General features: G+C 41.5%; 1 protein-coding gene across 3 annotated transcripts in view; it reads right to left on the minus strand.

The window, feature by feature from the left end:
• The window catches only part of olfm2 (olfactomedin 2), a 309,049-nt gene that overhangs the window by 17,755 nt on the left and 267,389 nt on the right, over nucleotides 1–23,905 (minus strand). For all 3 annotated transcript variants that reach the window (XM_016994993.2, XM_008114446.3, XM_003223216.4), the window contains exon 4: nucleotides 11,219–11,438. In XM_016994993.2, the coding sequence (XP_016850482.1) occupies nucleotides 11,219–11,438 (220 nt within the window). The remainder of the gene's footprint in view (nucleotides 1–11,218; nucleotides 11,439–23,905) is intronic.

The following is a 23,905-nucleotide window of genomic DNA, read 5'->3' on the forward strand; positions in this document are numbered from 1 at the left end:
ACAACTTTTATTCATGTTAGGAGTGACTTGAGAAACTGCAAGTCACTTCTGGTGTGAGAGAATTGGCCATCTGCACGGATGTTGCCCAGGGGATGCCCGGATGTTTTACTATCCTTTGGGAGGCTTGTCTCGTGTCCCTGCAATTCATACAACTGAATCCTGCACTTACCATCTGAAGTGGTATAGTTTCTCTAACAAAGTCTTTTTTGCAAAGCTTGCTACAATAACTTCTAAACTTCTAAAGCTAAAAGTGCATGTCTTAGATACAGAAACTTCTAAACTAATTGTACTTTGCTTGCAAAATTCAAATTTACATTCTCCTAATTAGATTTGCATTCTGTATTATGGATGACCTTAGACTGAGGGTTTCTAAAAATAAATCAGACATTAATCCCCACCAGTTCCCTGTCTTTGTCAAAATAATTGCCAATGGTTTATGTTCCCAGTTTCATGAACTCACATTCAGAAATTCAACTTTGAAAATGCCCAGCACCCCCAAATGTTGCATGCCAGATTGGCACAGAATTTTATTTCACCTTTCAGTCAAAACAGCCAAACAAGATCACTTATAATTTGATTTTGTGCCTTGATTCCTGGGCTTCTTTGGGTAAGAAGGTGCACACACAGGATTTGTTGGATCATTTTGTCTAAAGAGCTAAATTATAGAATTCATACAAAACATATTTAACCATTATTTTCAGATTTTGAATTCTGAACAGGAGAAGACATGATGTTTATCAAAACATATTCAAATTTCTCCGTTTTGGGGGCTAGGTTCTGGAATGTGTTGTGGTCTCCAGAGGTTCCTGGATTAAACAGATTCTCTAGAATAGATCCATTTCAACTAGGCTTCAGTTCTGGCCATGGAACAGAGATGGGTTTGGTCACCTTGGTGATTGATGTAAACACGGAATTAAACAGAAAGAGAGTGTCTCTGTTGATTCTGCTGGACCTCTCGGTGGCTTTTGATATCATCAGCCATCATATCTTTCTGAATGGTTCCTGGAGTCACTATTTTACATTTGTTATATTTGTTCTTGAAGAGGCAAACCCAAAAGGTAGTACTGGGAACTTCTCTACAGCAACCTGCCCATTCCCTATGATATGCCTCAGGGCTCTGTCTTATCTCCATGCTATTTAACATATACATGAAATGGATGGGATAAGTTATCCAAAGATATGGATTTCAGTGTCACCAGATGTGGCTATATCTCTCCTTTCCATCTATCTTCAAGGATGTTAAATCATTGTTTCTTGTCAGTAATGGAGTGGGTGTGGGCAAACAAATAGAAGCTTGATCCAGACAAAATACAGGTGCCCTGGCCAGTTGGAAAGCTAACAAGGAAATAAGAACATGCTTCTGGACAGGGTTACACTCCCCTGAAACCTCAGGTTTGTAAGCTGGGCATACTCTTGGATTCTTCTCTGAACTTGGATGGTCAGATTTTGGCAATAACCAGGAGTGTGCTTACACAGTTAAAATTAGTCCACCAGCTATTGTCAGTTGTAGGATTTATGAATTAGAAGAGTGTTATCAAATGTGGAATTGTGGTGGCACAGTGCTTTAAAGCACTGAACTGCTGAACTTGTGGACCAAAAAGTGCCAGGTTCAAATTCCGGGAGCAGAATGAGCGCCTGCTGTTAGCCCCAGCTCCTGCCAACCTAGCAGTTCGAAAACACGCCAATGTGAGTAGATCAATAGGTACTGCTCTGGCGGGAAGGTAACAGCGCTCCATGCAGTCATGCCGGCCACATGACCTTGGAGGTGTCTATGGACAATGCCGGCTCTTTGGCTTAGAAATGAAGATGAGCACCAACCCCCAGAGTTGGTCACGACTGGACTTATCGTCCGGGGAAAACCTTTACCTTTTTAATATCATTTAAAGAGAGTAGATTAATAAGAAATAAAAATAATCAGATAGTGAGTGGAAATTCATATAATGTTTGTGTGTTTGTGTGTGAAGGTGAGTGTTTTGTTTTTGAGTTTGTACTTTTGATGTAGGTTTGCAGTTAGCTGTAGTAGCTAAAATGTAGTTCTGTAGTTTTAGCATTATATACCATAGGTTGTCTTTTTGAAAAAACTGAAAATGGATAAAACTAGTGCAGAAACCAGATCTGGCCATGCTGACACATGTCTTCATTACATCCTGGTCAGGTTATTGTAATTTATGAGAGGATGGTTTTTAAAAGTGTTTAGAAACTGTAGCAGGCTCAAAATGCTGCAGTTAGACAGCTGATTTCAGCTTGCTATAGGGAGTGTATAACTCCCTTCACGAAACAACTTCACTGGCTACCAGTCCATTTCTGGGCACAATTCAGAGTGCTGCTTTTGACCTATATGGCTTAGGTCTAGATTATCTGAAAGCCTTATCTTCTCATATGTGCTTGTCCAAATTTTAAAATTTTGTGGGGAGAGCTTTCTCTTCATCCCACCCTGTCCCCAAACTTGGTTGGTGGGGATGTAGGAGAGAGCCTTCTGGGTGGCTGCTCCTAGGTTTTGGAACTCTCTGTTGTGTTTTCATAGGCAGCCAAGGACCATTTTTTTTTTTTTTAAAAAAGGCCTTCAGTCTTGATTGGCCACAGGGCAGTGATGTATAACTGGGTGTAATACTTTCATGTGTGTTGTATATTTTAAATCTTTTAATTGTTTTACATTTATGTTTTATAAACAGTGTTAAAATGGAATGTACTCTTTAATGCATTGAAACTTTATTTTTACTTCATCCTGTTTTAACTGCTTTCTTTTAATTCATGCTGCAAGATACTTTGAATCCCATTCAGGAGAAAAGCAGGATATAAATCAAAGAAATAATTTTTAAACCCTTAATGAGCCTACACTATGCCTTGCCAATTCTCTTCCATCCATTTTCATTAACTTTGCAATAGTGCCATTAAACATGGGCTGAATTAGAAATTGATGGAGTGGTGAGTCATCTGAATTGACCCTCTTCTTAGTACACCCCATTGATGCTCTGACATCTCTGCATCTTTATTTTTGTACTGCATAGTCGTGAAGCCCACGCAATGCCTGAATTATTATTCGCAAGGTGTCAGCAGTGCAGCAAACCAAGCTGAGCTCACGAGCCCAGGAGAGCTCATGGCAGCTGATGCCTGAAAAAATTAAAAAAATAAAATGTCCAGCAGCTAACAGAGGGAAGAGCTTGCTCCAGACACTCCTAGGGTTGCCTTTGGATTTCTGAGAACAGAATGGGGTCTGTCTTTTATAAACACACTGTTAAGCACTACCCATGTCACATCCCTCTACATACGACATAACTTTTAAAACTGTCTCCATCTTAGATCTGGTTCTAACATACAGCACTGGCATGTGCTGTAGGCTTTCTAGGATGGCATCACTTTAATTTGCAATTGGTGGGACACACGTTTGAGTGTTCATCCACGGAAAGGAAACTAAGGTTTTTATCCAACTCTCTATCTGCAATGCTAACCTTTATGAAGATGAGAATTTATATATGATAATATAAGCATCTGGACCTGAATCAATACGTTGCATTCCTCCTAAGGTAAGCAACTTGGGTTCAAACAGATAGTCATCTTCAAGGTGCTGAGTTCACTAGGGAAATAACATGGGAAAGTCACATTTTCACCCTACATGTGCTACAGCAGTGGTTCTCAACCTATTGGTCCCCAGGTGTTTTGGCCTACAACTCCCAGAAATCCCAGCCAGTTTACCAGTTTTTAGAATTTCTGGGAGTTGAAGGTCAAAACATCTGGGTACCCACAAGTTGAGAACCACTGTCCTACAGTAATCTTTTACCACCCACAACTAGCCAGAAAAAGATACTTTTCAAATCTCTGTTAGGAAACCTCAATTGACATTCAAAAAAGTTTTAATTTTATTTTTGTTATGAATAATAAGCACTCTTTGTTCAAGGTGTATTCTTAGTTAAAGCTTTGACATTTTACTTTTTTTTAATTCAATTTTTGACTATATGAAGGAAATGTGCAACATTATCCAAAGTGAATGGCAGTTCTCATGTTCATTGCCCAGAGGGTTTCAATCTGAATTTCAAAGGATGTTTCTGAGATGTGGAGTCCTGGTTCCCAAATACATTCAGCACATTGGACAGCTCTTTCAATGTTCAGATTACCCCATTGAAATGGGAGGTATTGGTTTCTCTTCCCAAGAACATTAAGGAGCCTGGAGAAAAATTACAGTCTTTGAGCTTCATGTGTACGCAGTTCAACATCAATTGGAAATTTAGTCAGAGTTACTGTGTATCAGAAATAGAGACAGGAGCTTTCGGTGGTGCAATGGGTTAAACTCTTGTGCCAGCAGGACTGCTGACTGAAAGGTCAGCAGTTAGAATCCGGTGAGCAGTGTGAGCTCCCGTCTGTCAGCACCAGCTTCCCATGCAGGGACATGGGATAAACCTCTCACAGGATGATAAAATATCAGGGCGTCCCCTGGGCAACGGGGGGGGGGGGGCAATTCTCTCACACCAGTAGCGACTTGCAATTTCTCAAGACGTTCCTCACACACACACACACACACACACACACACACAAAGAACTAGAGATGGGAAGACCTGGAAAAAATGGAAAAATTGAGAGAAAAACAGCAACCCCCCCCCCCATTTTTTTTCCAAAGCCACTTTTTTCTGGAGCCATTGAAAAGTGTTTAGAATATGTTCTTTTCCAATGATAAATAATATATATATGACATAGTATTCAAACTATATAACATAAAGACATTAATGAAAGTTTTCTGAGACTTTTTGTATCAATATACTTTTTTCTTGAAAAAATGGTTTTGGAAAAAATGGGGAAAACACAGTTTTTCCCAATTTTTCCATTTTTTTTCTAGGCCTTTCCATTTCTAATCAGTATAATGAGTCTCTGGTCTTCCAGATATTGTTGGTTTACAGCAGGCCTCTTCAGCTTGAGGCCCTCCAGGTGTTTGAGCCTCCAACTTCCAGAAGCCCTAGCCAGCTTGTTCAATGGTGCGGCATTCTGGCAGGTGAAGTCCAAAACACCCAGTGGGCCACAGGTTGAAGAGGCCTGGTCTACAGCTACCATCATCCTTGATTACCAGCCATGTTACTTGGGACAGATGGAATATAGAATCATAGAATCGTAGAGTTGGAAGAGACCTCATGGGCCATCCAGTCCAACCCCCTGTCAAGAAGCAGGAAATCGCATTCAAAGCACCCCCGACAGATGGCCATCCAGCCTCTGCTTAAAAGCCTCCAAAGAAGGAGCCTCCACCACGGCCCCGGGGAGAGAGTTCCACTGTCAAACAGCTCTCACAGTGAGGAAGTTCTTCCTGATGTTCAGGTGGAATCTCCTTTCCTGTAGTTTGAAGCCATTGTTCCATGTCCTAGTCTTCAGGGCAGCAGAAAAAAAGCTTGCTCCCTCCTCCCTATGACTTCTCCTCACATATTTGTACATGGCTATCATGTCTCCTCTTAGCCTTCTCTTCTGCAGGCTAAACATGCCCAGTTCTTTAAGCCGCTCCTCATAGGGCTTGTTCTCCAGACCTTTGATCATTTTATTTGCCCTCCTCTGGACACATTCCAGCTTGTCAGCATCTCCCTTCAACTGCGGTGCCCAGAATTGGACACAGTATTCCAGGTGTGGCCTGACCAAGGCAGAATAGAGGGGTAGCATGACTTCCCTGGATCTAGACGCTATACTCCTATTGATGCAGGCCAAAATCCCGTTGGCTTTTTTAGCAGCTGCATCACATTGTTGGCTCATGTTTAACCTGTTGTCCACGAGGACTCCAAGATCTTTTCCACACGTACTGCTGTCCAGCCAGGCGTCCCCCATTCTGTATCTTTACATTCCATTTTTTCTGCCGAAGTGAAGTATCTTGCATTTGTCCCTGTTGAACTTTATTTTGTTAGTTTCGGCCCATCTTTCTAGTCTGTCAAGATCGTTTTGAATTCTGCTCCTATGGAATCTAACTGCAGTTTGTGTGGGATGTCATGTGTTTCCCACCTCAGTTCTGTATATTTTCCAATGCTGTGCTATTCTACAAAGAACACAACTGAGATGAAAGACCACATGACATCCTCCTATACCATGTGTATGTGTGTGCGTGTGCATGTACACGCACATCAACCAGACTGACCATTATACCTTATTCCAACAGAAGTGACAAGTGACCCTTACTGAACTGAAAAAACAGCAGATTAGCCTAGAGAGTGAAAGAAAGGGGGCACAGCACATACTACTCTGACTTTGTACAACTTACTGTTGCTCCCTATCCCCAGCACCTGCCACTTGAAGCAGCCAGCTTGCTCAGCCTAAAAATAGTACTGCTGCATATATTCCAATATTTCATTGAAGCCGTATAGCCAAACAATATTAAGAGTGTGGTCAAGATAGTGAAACCTATTAATGAGGAAGAACACACATGCTAGGAGAGGTTGTGGTAGTTTGCTTTTGTCTTAGTCATCAGGGAAGAGCCAGATTCAGCCCAAAGCAAAATGATACAGGATTCATTGAGATTATCCCTGTCAAATCAGGCCAGTTGGAAAGTATGCTGGTGCTGTGTTTCTCTGATCCTTCCCTTCTAGTTTTGCAATGGTCCTGCTACAGCTCTACTTGCAGAAACACATGTGGTGGGCTGAAAGCTTTCAGAGACTAAGTCCAGAAATAGTCTCAGTCTAAGTGTAGCTCTATGACAGGACTTATTCTACCATTAGGTGAAGAAGCTGACTCAGGCAATAAATGTTGGGTAACAAGAAAGAACAGCATATGGTTAAGTATGCAGTTATTATACTGTAATTGCATTGCACTGTGTGGTGGGGAAGTGATACATATGACTTTGTCTCAGATGTTCAAATAACAACATTAACCTTAGCTGCTATGTATGGTCATGTTGTGAAAGGAGGAGGTCCTTTGGTGCTCTGCTTCTGGTAGCAGAATGCCTTGGAATGCCCCTGCTTTTGTGTTTCCACTTCGAAAGTTAATGGGTGGCAATGTCTTTCATATTGAACATGCAGATTTTAATGTGAATAACTGATCTGATGTTATTTGTTTTCAAGTCAACTCTGGATTATGGCAACCCTTTCACTGGGTTTTCTTGATAAGGGTGAAGCAGAGGAGATTTACTATCACCTTCCTCTGAAATACAGTATACAGCACTTGGCTTTCTCTCTTCCAAGTACTAACAAAGATCTTGTGCCTTCAGGGTATTTAAAAACTGTGGCTCATTTCTTGTGATTGCCCCATGTGGTTAGCCGGGATGGAAGTGGCAAAAAGCAATAAGCAGATGAAAAGGAGTATAAAGATGCATCTGCGTAACTATAAGGGGTTAAGGAAGGATGGTACCCCATTGCTCAGGAGCAGCTGGTGGCTTCCCTGTCAAGGCACAATGAATCCACTCCATGTTTTAGTTTAAATACTGAAGGTGCTATCCAAAGTATCCAAACATTGAGTACCTTGGAAAGTGCCTATACATTTTATAATAAAGGCCTACTGACATAAAGGTCACCACTGTATTTGAATGAACAGGTGTGGAGATACAGTACAACCCCAAAATCTTTGGGGGATAAATTCCTGAACTAGATAACCCCCCCCCCCCAAACAAAAGATCTAGAAAATGTCTAAAAAGGGCATATTTTGTTGAATATAGATAATAAAACGATAGGAAAGGATCACATGGATATGGGGGTCACATTGTAAAGATAGATTTCTGTAAGTATTTTGTTGTCTTGAAAACAGCCAGTCAAGGGAAGGGCCTTGCTTACTCTATCACCTTTCACATGGTTCAAACTACAAACTCATCATTCTTAGCCATGATGACTGCTGTAGTCCAAGATATCTAGAAGATACGGTGGTGGTGATAATTACACTGTGGCTCTTCAAGCTTTTAGGCCAGGTCTACCTAGAGATGCTGTAGACATAAACTTCCAATTATATAACTTCTGCACTGGCAGTGAGCCAGAGCAGATAGTCTGATATCTGTCAAATACTGATAGGAACTATATTTTCTTTGGAGTTCTAGGAAAGACTCTGTCCAAGTCTTGCTTGGAAACATTATAGGCTCAACCTACAAATCCACTTCTAGGTTTGAAATGTGTGTGTGTGTGTGTGTGTGTGTGTGTGTGTTTAGAACAGTGGTCCAAACTTTGGCCTTCCAGATGCTTTGGACTTCTTGACTGCTGATCAAGCTGCCTGGGGTTAATAAGGGGTCAAGTACAAAATATCTAAAGCAGTGGTTCTCACCCTGTGGGTCTCCAGATGTTTTGGCCTTTAGCTTCCAGAAATCCTAAAAGCTGGTAAACTGGTTGGGATTTCTGAGAGTTGTAGGCCAAAAACATCTGTGGGCCCACAGCTTAAGAACTACTGATCTGAAGGACCAAAGTTTGGAAAACAATGGTTTAGAACATTCAACAGTGCAAAGAGAAGCTGCAATCTTTCTAAAATAGAACAGGTGCTTCTGGAGGCTTACAGGAGAAGGAATACATTTATCTACAGTTATAGTTTAGATAGCCTTGCCAGTAGTAGCTAGACTGACAAAATATGAAGAGGAGGAACAGGGAAGAGGTACAGAGCCTGGCAGGAAACAGGCTGACACATGCTGTGTGCTTCTCAGTTTTTTTGTATTAAATACACTCACTATCCCATCTTATCACTGGGGTGCACTCTCGCTCTCTGTTTGTGGTACACACTCTGTTATTTGCCTTGATTGCAGGTTGAAATTCTATGAAATTTAGGCTTGAGAGAAATAACATTTGCAGAGGCCTCTATTTTCAATCTAGCATTGCTCCCTTACCCTTCCTTTTCTCCTTCTAAAAAAAAATCACATGTTACCATTATAACAAGACACTTTTTCATTTATCTTTAAATTGCCCTGTGAATTGACAGATGTAACAATGATAGTAACTGAGCAGTAGTTGCCCATCCCAACTCTGCTGCAGGCATTGTGGAGAAGATAGTCCTCCAGACAAATTTTGGCTAAGCATTGTTAATCCATGCACAATGGGAAGTGGTCTGCTATAATGGATTTATCTTCTTAAGACTAACTGCTTTCCCCAGATTTACAGATCCTGGTTCAAACTCTATCCTGCCCCTGCTCCTGTGTTTGACACAATGTGAATGTTTGATATCATGTGAATTGGACCTTCAACAGGATCCTAAATACTAGTCAATATTCTGAACCATAAATCTAAACTGACTCTTATTCTCGGTTCCTGGGAAACAACAGTCATCTGCTGTCTGACCTTTCTAAAATAGTGGGATCTTTTTCACATGGGTGTGTGTGTGTGTGTGTGTGTGTGTGTGTGTGTGTGTGTGTGTGGCAGTGTGTGCATGTGTGTGTTTTCAAGTGGACTGTACTTATGGCAGCTCCATGAGTAGGGCTTTCCTGGGCCCTACACTCAAGAGATTTTGTGAAGTCCTTCCTTGGAAATTTATCCCATAACAGCAGGTATTTTGTTAGTAGTCTCCTGTCCAAATACTAACCAGGGCTGATCCTGCTTATCTTCCAAGATTAGATAGGATCTGGTGCTTTTAGATGGCAGCAAACAGTGTTTATAACACTTAATTCAGAATCAGGTATAGCACCGAGTCGCACAGTGCTTCTACGCAGGGATGCACTATACTACAGCTGGCTATATACTACATCTTGGCTTACTGTTCGGCTACTGAAGCCACACTCTCATTGGTCCATTCAACGGCTGAGGAAGAACAACAGGGATTGAAGAGACATCTGGCCATACAACTGTAACAAAATGATCATCTACTGGAGTTCATCAGGATCCCCTAATACTCTCAATGAATGATGCAAATAATTTTGCATCAGATTAGGGTGATATAGTTAAGTGAGTTTCTAATCCTGTTCTCCGTTAGCCACCATAACTGGCCCATAAAGGGAGTTTTTTTACTAGTTTTATTTTTCATTCTTTGGATCGTTCGTTGTGTATTTATGTTTACCATCTGTATTATTTTAAATTGTTGTATGGTTCTGTTTATTATGTGTATTGTATTGTATTGTTTTGGAAACCGCCCTGAGTCCCCTGAGGATAGGGCGGTATATAAATAAAGTATTACTGTATTATTATTATTATTATTATTATTATTATTATTATTATTATTATTGTATGACACAGCAAACAAGACAGATATACTGGATTTCGTATCACAAAATTACAAGTCGAACACTTCCCAAGCATCTAGGACTGTGTGATGTATTTTCGGACGATGCGTGCAGATCCCAGTAGGGTGGCCTTTTGCAGTTGGCAGATCGTAATTTTGTCAATGTCTATTGTTTCCAAATGCCAGCTGAGACCGTTTGGCACGGCACCCAATGTGCTGATCACCACCAGGACCACCTATACTGATTTCTGCCAGAGTCTTTGAAGTTCAGTCTTGAGGTCCTGATAGCGGCTGAGTTTTTCCTGTTGTTTTTCATCAGTGCAACTGTCACCTGGGATGGCAACATCAATGATCCAAACCTTTTTCTTTTCCACAACTGTGATGTCTGGTGTGTTGTGTTCCAGAACTTTGTCAGTCTGGATTCAGAAGTCCCACAGTATCTATTATTATTATTATTATTATTATTATTATTATTATTATTATTATTATTAATGATTAAAGAGCAGTTTGACAAAGTTCTATGGTAAGATCTAGGGTGATAGGTTGCTGCAGAGGGATGAAGAAAATTCTGACTTCCACAATGACAAACAAACAAACAAATAAAAATAACATATGTACACTTAAGCTAGAATTATGCCCCCCTCCCTCAGCTCCTTACTCCATCCAGTATTTCTGATCACGTTGCTAAATCTATTTCTCATCCTGCTCTAAGTCATGACTATGATGAGCAGTGCTAAACACACACCTCTCTGCTTTTCCTAGGATCATTCCTATTTTGGCAAAGTTGGGAATGGGTGTGTAAAGGAGGCTTTTTTCAGATCCAGGGACTAATGAAGTCAGCAGCAAGCAAGAAGATATAGTATACAGTATACTAATATTTATTAGGTTCACCACTTTTACAGGGGTTAGGGGACAGTATCCCACAAAAGTGGAAAAACAGCAAATTAAAAATGCTACTTTTTTAACCTGAAGGAAAGCCTCTCTAGGCATTTCTAGGTCCTCTAGCAGAACTCTATCTGAATAAACGTTAAACCTGCAAATGTGGAAGGAACCTTATCCACGAGTTGTACCATCTCATGGATAAGATTGATCAAAAGAGACATCACCACAGAAAAGAAAGGACAAAAGGAGCCATTGAACTTCCCACCTAGCTTTTGCATACAAGCATGTAAGCGAGCCTCTAGGATCAGCACACGCTGCTGGAGCTCCTCGTAGTCATAGGCACCCATCTCCTCCTGGATTTGTAGCAGGTTCCCAGAAAGGTTCCTCACTTCCTCTTTGAGCTGCACAATGGTCCGGGTATCTGACTTGTATTGGTCCAGCACAGGGATAAGTGGCATCAGTTCTGTCATCTTGTCCTTGAGTTCCTGTCAGTGGGGAAAGAAGAATCCATTAAGGGGCAAGAACACCTCAACACTTGCTGTGTCATTCACAAGCATTCGTATTATTGGAGTCGAGGTGAAGATGTTGATTTGCATTTGCAGGTGGACTTGGCACACGAACTCAGTGCGGCTCACATCTCCTGAAAATAAAAGGAAATGCTGCAGCATCACAGAATCATTGTTCTTGCTGATATTATTACTACTGCTATTACTATTGTAGACCATAATTCTATATTCTACATTTCATACCTTCATGCATATTTTGCTACATCGCTGGAGACCATGAATCCCACTAGGTAACCTTGAGCAAGTCTCACTCAGCTTTAGAGGAAGGTGGTAGCAAAACACTTTTGATCAATTTTGCCAAGAAAACTTCATGATAGTTTTGCTTCAAGGTTGCTGAAGGTCAGAAATAACTTAAAGGCACACAACAACATCGACAAGGTAATTAGTTCCAGAACTCTCGTAATGGAGATTCAAATCAGAACATCAACAAGAGTGTTCCAATGAGTATCAGGTTATATCAATCTGTATTGACACTCCCTACCTGGTATTCCAACGCATACTGGGATCTACTAATGCACATCAGCAATCCCTAACCCCTGGAGGACCATTAGCTTCCATTCCTCAATGGTTCTCAACGTGTGGGTCCCCAGGCCTACAATCCCAGAAATTCCAGCCAATTTATTAGCTATTAGGATTTCTGGGAGTTGAAGGCCAAAACATCTGGGGACCCACAGGTTGGGAAACACTAAATTAGGCAGTGGTCCTAATACACATGATTCCCCATTGTGCATTGATCCCAATGGATCAGTTGTGCAACCATCAATTTGCTTGTGTTCCAATGTGAAATGGTCTCAAAGTGCAACAGTCACTTTGCTGGCTCCCTTTCATAGTAATGTCATGGCAGCCTTTTACTGAATACAGACATTGCAAAACTGCTTAATTCTAGATGTTATGTCCACTTTAAAAGATTTATATTCAATGCTGAACTTCAGCCAATGTTTTTGGCCAACATTCCTAATCACAGACAGTGGGGCATAACTTCACACATCCATGTCTTAGTAGCAGAGGCCCAGTGAAACCCAGTTAATTATAGGGGCTGCGGTGTTGCAACGGGTTATTTATTTATTTATTTACAGTATTTATATTCCGCCCTTCTCACCCCGAAGGGGATTCAGGGCGGATCACATTGTACACATATAAGGCAAACATTCAATGCCATATAACATAGAACAGAGACAGAGACAGACGCAGAGGCAATTTAAACCTTCTCCATCTTCCTAAGGGTATGCTTGATTCCAGCCACAGGGGGAGCAGCTGCTTCATAATCCACTGTGATGGCAATTTCCAAATTCCAACAGCGGCTGGATGATTTTTATGGTGTCGTAAATTAGCCTCCCTAACATATAAGTGGTACCTAAATTTCCTACTTGATAGATGCAACTATCTTTCAGGTTGTTTAGGCCAGCAACGAGCAGGGGCTATATTTTATTTTTAATTGTCGGGTGCTCACCCCAACACAGGCTGGCCTCGAACTCATGACCTCTTGGTCAGAATGATTTATTGCAGCTGGCTGCCAACCAGCCTGCGCCACAGCCTGGCCCTTGTATTGCTGAACTGCTGACCTGAAGGTAGGCAGTTCGAATCTGTGGGATGGGATGAGCTCCCGCTGTTAGCCCTAGCTCCTGCCAGCCTAGCAGTTTGAAAACATGCAAACGTGAGTAGGTAAATAGGTACAACTTCAGTGGGAAAAGGCAAAAAGATACTCCAAGCAGTCACGCTGACCACACAACCAGGAGGTGTTTACAGACACAGGCTCCTTGGCTTGGAAATGAAGAAAGAGCACCTCCCCCACAGCCAGAGAAAAGCACCATCTCCAGAGCCAGAAATGAAAGCCTTTGTCTGTGTATTTGTGTCTCCTTGTATGTCATTGTAACAAGGCATTGAATGTTTGCCTGTGTCTGTTAATATACTGTAATCCGCTCTGATTCCCCTTGGGAAGAAGGGCGGAATATAAATAAAGTGTTATTAAGCAAGGATGCACAACAGGGCACCAAACATAGAGCCTTGCTGCATAATAGACACAAATACTGTCTGGGAATATGAAGAATATTGGTCTCTCCCATAGCTACCCAACAAGCACTGTTGTATTGTATCACAGCTGCTCTTTCCTGAATTTTTAAGTCCACTTATGTCAGTCCCCAAAAGAATGCCAACTTTGTTTATTCATTGCCTTTTCCCAGGTTTGGGGCTCAAGTCACAAATAAAATACAGTAGAGTCTCGCTTATCCAACCTTTGCTTATCCAGTGTTCTGGATTATGCAACGCAGTATGCCTCCTGTCCAGATTCACAGTTGTTTCTCTAGGCAGCAAGTACAGAACTTTTTATGGATTTAACTTTCAACAATGTTGTTACTGTAAGTTTATTTTATGCAGTTCTATCTTTATTTGTAGTCAATTTGTTAGTAGTCAATGTTTTCAATACATTGCGATGTTTTGGTGCTAAATTCGTGAATACAGTAATTACTACATAGTGTTACCATGTATTGAACTGCTTTTTCTGCCTATTTGTTGTAAAAAATGATGTCTTGGTTCTTAATTTGTAAGCACCAAAACTGCGGGATGGGGTGAGCTCCCACTGTTAGCCCCAGCTTCTGCCAACCTAGCAGCTGGAAAACATGTAAATGTAAGTAGATTGATAGATACCACTCCATTGGGAAGGTAACAACACTCTGTGTAATCATGCTAGCCACATGACCTTGGTGGTGTCTATGGACAACGCTGGCTCTTTGGCTTACAAATGGAGGTGAGCACCAATCCTCAGAGTTGGTCACAACTAGACTTAAAGTCAGGGGAAAACCTTTATCTTTACCTTACAATGGAATAGCAAGTTTCCAATTTCCTCCCTGAATTAAATGAGTGCAAAGTTAGAAGCAATTGAAGTAAGCTTGAAGAGAAAGGGAAAAGAGAAAAAGAGATTTTTGAAAAGCAAGTCAAAAATGTGATGAAGAGGATTCACTGGGAGTATCCCTGCGAAATCAGGATGGTTAAGGGATGTGCTATTTGCCCTTCTCGGCTTCAGTGTTTTTACAAGAGAGGTTCCACTGCTGCCTTGAAGACTGAGACATTAACATGAAATCTGGTAAGCATTTTCAGAGAGCAATTCTATGGTTGAACAAAGCCCAGCTTGAATCTCACAGCCTTTCCTAAAGGATGCAGAAAATGGGTAAAATGACAAAGAAATGAAAAGGCCAGCATAATGTCATACCTGACTTGAAGACAGAGCTATTGACATAAGATCTGGCGTGGCTGAATAGAATTTTTGGAATAGGATAACTCCCCCGAGCACAGAGATATTACAACAAAATTTAGGATGCATCTTCACAACACTGTGATCCATAAAAAGATGGAAATCAAATTTGTTCTGGAACATGGCCATACAGCCCGGAAAACGTACAACAACCCCAAATTTGTTCATTGTATACAAAATATGCCCTTTCCACTGTAGTTGTCAAGTAATATTAATAAAAATGAAAACATCAATAATCCAATTAAAACAAGCACAAAGGGAATCAAAACAGCAGAAGAAAAATATTGGTAAAGTAATAATGAACAGATAGCTGAACAGCATGAGAAATTTGAAAATGATCCAAAATAATTCCATGTAGTAGAAATAAAATCATTTACTAGAACAAGAAAGTTTTCAATTGGCAATGGAGCACACACAATGAAGGCGAACTCAACATTTTGCACTCAGCCTTGGCCATCCCAAGACTGAGTGACTGGGAAGACTGGGTGAACAGACTGCGTTTTGGCACCATGAGATGCAGAGTCAACCTTAAGAAATGGGGCTACAAAGTGGAGTCCACAACATGTGAGTGTGGCGAAGAGCAAACCACAGACCACCTACTGCAATGCATCCTGAGCCCTGCCACATGCACAATGGAGGACCTTCTTATAGTAACACCAGAGGCACTCCAAGTGGCCAGCTACTGGTCAAAGGACATTTAGCATAATGCCAAGTTGTTAAAACAACTTTGTTTGTGTTTTTAAATACATTATAACTGTACCCTCGATTTAGCTTCTGATAACGATAAATACATAAATCCCAATGTTCTAGATTTCAGTTTCCCAAAGGTATTAACGAGTGTTTATATTTGCTAATTTGGGGAGAGTTGAAGTCCAAAATATCTATAGCGGTCATTCCCAAACTCTAGTCCTCCAGGTGTTTTGAACTTTAACTCCCAGAAGCCTCATTTGCCTTGGTCCATAATCAAGGATTCTGGGGGCTGAAATCCAAAACACCTGGAAGACTAGAGTTTGGAAAACACAGATTTAAAGGATCAAAAGCCAAGAACTCCTATGCAACATGTTCCAACAGTTGATCCTTACACTTATTTTATAGATCAGGGCAAAAGTTGTGTGATAATGTGAACCTATCTAATGGAAAGCACATGCCACCAAAGACACTAGTAAAAATTTGCACTGGTAGAGCTAAGAGCCTGAAATGAAGGGTGAAACCACAGAAAATTTCAAGCAAAAAAGGAAGGTTTTTGTCTGTGTGTGTATATGTATATGTGTGCCTACAAGTCAAATGCTGACGTATGGTGACTCCTTGAATTTCATAGGTTTTCTTAGGCAGTGAGCACTCAGGGTGATTTAACGAGTTCATTCTTCTGAAATATAGCCTACAGCTCTTGGTATTCTCTGGCAGTCCTTCATCTAAGTACTGAATAGACCTGACCTTACTTAGCTTCCAAAATCAGATGGGATCTGATGCATTCAGGCTATTTAGGCTATCCCAACCAAGGATGCTCCAGTCTTTCTTGTGATCCCTTCTGTCCTCTAGCTCAGGGCCTCTTAAACTTTTCCCACTCATGACCCCTTACTACCAGAGACATTTTTCATGACCCCTTTCTGCCTGAGAAATTTTTATGTGACCCTGGGTTTACAGGTATATAAAATAGGTATAATACCAAAGATTTGCTAATAATAAATCAGCATTTTCAGGGGCTTGCTAAAGCAGTAGTTCTCAACCTGTGGGTCCCCAGATGTTTTGGCCTTTAACTCCCAGAAATCCTAACAGCTGGTAAACTGCCTGGGATTTCTGGGAGTTGCAGGCCAAAACACCTGGGGACTCACAGTTTGAGAACTACTATGCTAAAGTGAGCTGATTTTTCTTTATGTGGAGTAGAGCTGAAGCATTTTATGCAGAGTCCACTGTGAACACTGCAGTTGTTGCTGACAGATTTGTGTAAATATCTAGTTCAGAAACCTTTTACTGTTTGCCAAATTTTTCGGGACCCAACATTGAGCTAAGGGGACCCCACTTATGGTCAGGACCCACAATTTAAGAAGCAGTGCTCTACAACAACAAACTTTGTTTATATACTGCTCTATCTCCCTGGAAGGAACTCAGGGTCGTTTCCAACATAGGTAAGCATTCAACACCACATAGAAAACATACAACACCACTGTAATAAAAACATAAAAACAATAACGATTAAAAACAAATATACCCATTTAAAATAAAACCAGTTTCAGGATTACTCCATTGGGTGATATTTGGCTACCAAGGGACAGAATTCCAGGATGGGCCAAGACAACTGTGGGGACTGGGGTAGGGCTAATGGAACAAAGTAACATAGAGCCTGGGGTAAAATAAAGTGCAACTGATGGCAAGGATAGAGCCTGGGTTACTCGATTTCAAGACCTGCTGAGTAGCTATAGGATGGCTAGGCTAGTGCAATAAAGTATTGAAGGGCCATGGAAGTGGATAAAGTGCAAGGTGGGGACCTATCTGGTGGCCAGGGTAGAATCTATGATCTGAGATTAATCACTTTCAAAGGCCTGCTGAAACCACCAGGTTTCAAGGTCCCCGCGGAAGGAGGATAGTGATGGGGCTTGCCTTATTTCATTGGGGAGGGCGTTCCAAAAGCGGGGGGGGGGCACTGAGAAAGCCCTCTCCCTCTTCCCCACCAACCACATTTGAGACGGTAGTGGGAGTGAAAGGAGGGCCTCCTGGAAAGATCTAAGAGTCTGTGACAGTACATAGAGGGAGATGCGAGGCAGGGCCCGAACCGTTTATGCCTTTATAGGTCATAACCTGCACCTTGAATTGGGCCCTAGCATACACACAACCCATTAGATATCATCCACATGACCTTGCATGTCTTCCCAGTTACTCAATGCACACCGCTGTCCTTGCAAACACCCAATACAGTTTTATGACCTATCCACCACTTCCTTCCCTCACAACACTACACACTAGTCCACCCAGCCTCCGTATACGCCTACAAAGCTCTTTTACCTTTATATATCCCCCGACTGTGCTGTCTAGTCCGTCTTTATCCTCACATTGTTCTCCAGTATCCCTCTTATCTCTCCTGCATTACTATTTTCCAGGATTTTCATCTCAGCATTACTATCTTATCCAGACTTCACAAAAACAAGCAGCACTCATTTTTATTGCTGCTTCTGTTGCATTCGCCCTCTGCTGGCAGGTAGAGGAAAAACAACCAAAGGGCTTGCCTGTTGCTTTGATGCTAAGTGGCTGTGACTGTGTTGCTATTAAAGTTGGAGCTTTGAAGTTTTTTGTACTTTCAAAATATTCAACATGTCTGTATTGCTCAAAGAGAGGGAGAGAGAAAAGAGAATGAGGCAGAATCAGTTTGGTAAACCCCTAGTAAAAAATATTGCACTAATATATTCTCAAATAGATGCCTAAAACTCCTTGAACATTGCTTTACTAATTTAACAACAGAAACTCTCTGGAAAGATCCGAGGCAAAACTTCATGTGTGGTGAAACATATGTCTTTTTGTCTGTCTCAAATTCATTACCAGGCTTTCAACAGAACTATGAGGCAGCACTTAATTCCAGTCTGAAAATAGTGTGTGTATGTGTGTGTACACTCAGATCCTCAGGGGAATATGTGCTTGAGTTAGACAGGATTGTCTGACAACAGTTACTAAGGCCCCATCTATATGGCCATATAATCCTGTTTTTAATGGTCAGTGTAAACTCATATATGCAGATTGAAAATTGAACTGGACTATAGGAGTCTATGCTGCCATATAATCCAGTTCAATGTATCTAATCTGCATTCAGAAACTGGATTATATGGCAATGCAGAAGGAGCCTGAGAACCTTCTGATAACTGGATTATCCTGATACTGAGACTGAGAAGCACTGGGGCATGTATGCATTGAGGGCATATGTGTCCATCGAAGATAGAGGATGAGTGGCCCTCCCAGCTGTTGTTGGACTCAAACTTCTGAAAGACTTCACCAGCACAACCAATATTTTAGAATAGTGGCTATTGAAGTCTAGCCTCATCTGCAGACCATATGCTTCCCATTCTATAGGAAAGTCCATAGCAAAGAACTCATCTTGTAACAGGGAAATCTCAGCCACTTTATTCCTAAGATGACCTCAGGCCAGTCATCTTCTGTTAGCATCATCTACATCGTGGTTCTCAACCTGTGGGTCCCCAGATGTTTTGGCCTACAACTCCCAAAATCCCAGCCAGTTTACCAGCTGTTAGGATTTCTGGGAGTTGAAGGCCAAAACATCTGGGGACCCACAGGTTGAGAACCACTAATCTACATCATTAGGCTGTTGTAAAGATAAATTTGTACAACTGAATAAATGGTGCCAATGCAGGTCCACTGATCATGGCCACTTCTTCAGTCCTGAATGTGTAGTTGAATCATGAATGGATTAAAATAGGGGATACCAGTAGCTAGCAAGAATATTTCAATCACCACTTGGAATTAACCATGCTGGTTGGAGGATACTGCGTGCTACAGTACTACTTCTTCCACACATTGGTATTCCATTCTTTAAAAAGAGGGGTGAAGGAAGCATCAGAGGTGAGTTATACTATAGCAGAATGGCCCTAACAGGTGCATGAGGGTGCAAGCCGCAGACATCAACCTTGAACTTATGTGCTACAAAACTCTGATACGGCATTAGTTGTCCTCTCTTTCCGCCCCCGCATGGAGAAAAAAAGTATTCTCTATTTCACCTTCCCCTAATGAAGATCAAAGTGCTCGTACGTTGTTTACCGCCAACCCATTAATGATGACAAAGCTCCTGGAATACTGTTACGGGCCACTTTCAACAAGCACAAGGCGCATCAGATAATAACACGTTAATAATAATTATGAGGCTTAGCTAACTCTGCTCATTCCAAGCACTTTCAAGTACATCTAATTGCTCACTACAGCCTTGTATATTATTTCTCCGGACAGCGAATGATGCTTAAGCAAGGAATCTGCATTTCCAAAGGATAACAGAGGGCCAGATCCAAATGTAGGCACACATAAAAAGGAGAGCAACTGAAATACAAGATGTTTACAGGAGTCAAAACTACAAACATTGCATTTGAGGGGTCTATATCTAGTTGGAAGAACCTAAATCCTACCATTAGAGTAAACTAGAATAGACCTATGATATCAGTTATATTTCCTATTGTTGATTCACCAGTCAATAGATGATTCTGTTTGGAACTAAACACCACAATTCTAGAAGCCTCATGCTTTTAACTGTCACATAACAAGCTGCCAGATATTGTGGACTTACCACTGCCATCTTCCATCAGTTACTATACATGAAGTCCCCTGACCTTAGTGAGTCGTGGCTCTGTGGCATCAGTTAATAACCATCTAGTGGTGCTTGCCAGTGATGAGGTAACCAGGCTGAAGGATGAGCTAGAGATGGTGCTGTGTCCTTCTCTGCTGGTCACATAGGCACCTACTTTTTATAGGAGCTCTCCGAGGTGCTGAATCCCATAGCCCAAAGAGGTACAGCATATTGGATAGGTCCTGAATCTGTTCTAGGTTTTAGCCTGATCTAAAATCTAGAGCAGATTCAGCACAACTGCCAAAAGCCACTAGCCTGTGGAGCATCATAGAGTTAGAAGAGACTACCAGGGCCATCCAGTCCAACCCCGTTCTGCTCTGCAGGAAAACACAATCAAAGCACTCCCAACTGATGAAAAGACCAAAGGTGGTGGGTTAAATATCTCTTCTTAGACAACCACACCTCAATCTTCAAAGCAGCAGAATGGAACTATTGAACAAAAGTGGAGACAATAAAGATCTCCACTGCAGTTTTCATGTACTACTTCCATGCTGAGAATACAAATTTCTGCAAACAGATTTCTGCTCTGTACTTCTGCAGAATGACTTCAGTCTGCAATATCAGTCACCCAGCTTGAACGATATATATCTACATCTACATCTACATCTATCTCCTCCAGTTTCAGTGGCAAAAGGTGCAATAAATCATTACTTGGGGTATAAAGGTGTATAGGTAAAAGTAAAAGTTTCCCCTGACGTTAAGTCTAGTTGTGACCAACTCTGGGGGTTGGTGCTCATCTCCATTTCTAAGCCGAAGAGCTGGCTATGGACATCTCCAGGTCACGTGGCCGGCATGACTGCATGGAGCGCCGTTGTCTTCCCGCCGGAGCAGTACCTATTGATCTACTCACATTTGCATGTTTTCGAACTGCTAGGTTGGCAGGAGCTGGGGCTAACAGCGGACGCTCATTCCACTCCCAGGATTTGAACCTGGGACATTTTGGTTCTCTAGTTCAGCAGCTCAGCGCTTTAACACAATGTGCCACCAGGGGATAAAGAGAGCCAATGTGATGTTTAAAGGGTTGGACTGAAATTGGGGGCAAGTAGGTTCATATCTTTACTCAGCCGTGAAACTCAGAGTGGCCTTGGGCTGGTCATTCTCTCTCAAGCTAAGCTACCTTGCAGGGTTGATCTTGTGAGATGAACCACAGAGAGAAAATCCATGTATGTACCTTGAACCAGGACATACATGGAACAAATAAAAAACAAATGAAAGCTAAAAGGGGAAAGAGTTTAGATGTATACCTCTAACATTATTAAAAGCACCAACTGATCCATCTCCATTAGCTTAGTAAGCAACCAAGTGTCTTCGAGATGTATTTAACTCCCGCTCACTTTAGCCATACCTAGCACGACCAGTGGTCAGGGATGATGGGAGGCACAGCTCCAGTTATCTTGAGGGTGTCAGAGTTTCCACTCTAAGAAAGGAAGAGAAGAGTGGGGAGAAGAAAGCTAGGAAGCTTCCCCCTGTCTGAGAAGACTTCCATCAACAGCAAGCTGAGGAGCTGTATCCTGCTGGGTGTCTCCTCTGTTCCAGCAGTGTGCCACCCAAAGGTGAGATGGGACGCAGGTGCCAGCTGCCACTGCCCTTTGGCAATTCCTGCCTCATCTTCTGAACTTTAAAGGCCAGCGCTCCCTTGTTGGGGAGGGATGATGATATGTGGCTGATGGCAAGCTGAGAGGCTGAAAGGTGGCAGAGAAATTGCTGCTGCATTTTTTATGACCTCAACTGAGTGAAAATGAGGCATATGGGGGTAATGGAAAGGTTTGTGGTGAAAAAAAGACGCAGCATGAAAAGACAGGCTATTGCAACAGAAAAAATGGGTGCTGAGGAAAAGCCATAATAGTGGCATGTGGATATGTGTACAGGTGAAATAGCTGATCTTGCTGACGTTGATACAGAGGGCCGTCAAAATGGTGAGTTGCATGTGCATATGCTATGGAATAGGTGCACAACACATTTGGCTTCACCAATCTTTGTGTCCATGCATTAAAGCATTTTTGGGTTGTTGCTTTTTGATGTGTTGAACTAGGAATCTGAGAGACCAAGGGTCAACTATAGAAACCTTCTGGGGAAGGTAATACTGTTTTGGCATCAGAAGAAGGCAATAGTAAATCCCTTCTGAACAAATCTTTGTAAAGAGAAACCCCTATGAGTCAACAGTCAAACTGAGGACACATAACATAAGCGTGTGCAACAACAAAGCAGAATTTGTCCAATTTTCTTGTTTTGGACTATACTTCCCTAAATCCCCTAGAGTACATAGCCTCATATAACTTGGATAACTGGGGAACTCTGGGGGTTGTAGCCCAAACAATAACTTTGCTGAGCTTTTCAACAGAAAGACCTGTTGGGCCTAAGCACAATGGAACTGTCTGTTCCCATCCCCAGACACCACAGCAGATCTAATGTTGTAATTCAGGGGGATACAGGCTATATCTCTCTAGCTGAGACAATTCTGAGTACAACTTCAAACTACATGTCCCAAAATTCCAAAGGATGGAGGCACAGCATTTAAAGCAAACTTCTATAATTGTAGAATGTGGATGTAGATACCTCTGGTTTGTTTTAGGTTAGATTCCTTATGTTGATTGTGTTATTGTAGGGAGGTAGGTAAAACATTGAATTTGGCTTTTTGAGATTTTAAAACTCATGCACATGGAGATTTGATCCCAAAGGCACCCAGATTCAAGCAGGCAGCTATCACAGGAGGAATGTGTTTGTGTAACCCCATTGAAGAAAATACAGTAGAGTCTCACTTATCCAACATAAAGGGGCCGGCAGATTGTTGGATAAGTGAATATGTTGGATAATAAGGAGGGATTAAGGAAAAGCCTATTAAACATCAAATTAGGTTATGATTTTACAAATTAAGCAACAAAACATGTTTTACAACAAATTTGACAGAAAAAGTAGTTCAATACACAGTAATGCTATGTAGTAATTACTGTATTTACGAATTTAGCACCAAAATATCACGATGTATTGAAAACATTGACTACAAAAATGCGTTGGATAATCCAGAACGTTGGATAAGCGAGTGTTGGATAAGTGAGACTCTACTGTAGTGTCAAAGAGCAGGCTGACTCATCTCTCAGGCAATGTATCTACTCGAGAATAAGTGCCTGAGTTTGCCACCTGATACAGGCAGAGACAAATCATGGACAAAAAGGTTCATGTTAGCACTGACAGAACCTTTTTTCCAAGTGGTCAAAGTATGCAATGTCACTCCACCTATTAAGGATGAAGAAGGGATAGAGTTCAATAGCAGATTAGATTTAGATTTGGGCACTGTGAATAATGTCTAGCATTTCCAGGTAGGTCTCAGGAGATGCCTGTCCAGCCAGAAGAGTTTCTGCCAGTCAGTGTGAACAATAGTGTTGTGCTTTTGTATGGAATTGCTGTTCGTTTTGTGTAGTTTCATTCGTGTCATCTCATTTTCGTATTTGTTTCCACTAACAAAAATGGGCCACGTATACGAAACAAATTTTTGTCTAGCTAACAAAAAAAATGAAATTTTTCATGCCATTGGTGGCAATGGCAGGGCTTCAGGGGCTCGCCCTCTGCTCCGATTTAGGGTTAGAGGGGTGAAAATCGGCACACACAGACGGCATATCGACCCCTCTTAGTCCACCAGCTTTTAAAACGTTTGCGTCATCTCCCGATTCCTTGCGATTTTTTTCCTTTTAGGGTTTGAACTAAGAATTACACACATACATACCCCAGCCAAACCCACTTGAAAAGTCCCAGCCCTTTCCTGATATTGTTTAATTTTTAATTATTAATTAAATATACAATTTTTAA

Source organism: Anolis carolinensis, chromosome 2 (genome assembly GCF_035594765.1).
Source record: "Anolis carolinensis isolate JA03-04 chromosome 2, rAnoCar3.1.pri, whole genome shotgun sequence".
Lineage (NCBI taxonomy): Eukaryota > Metazoa > Chordata > Lepidosauria > Squamata > Dactyloidae > Anolis > Anolis carolinensis.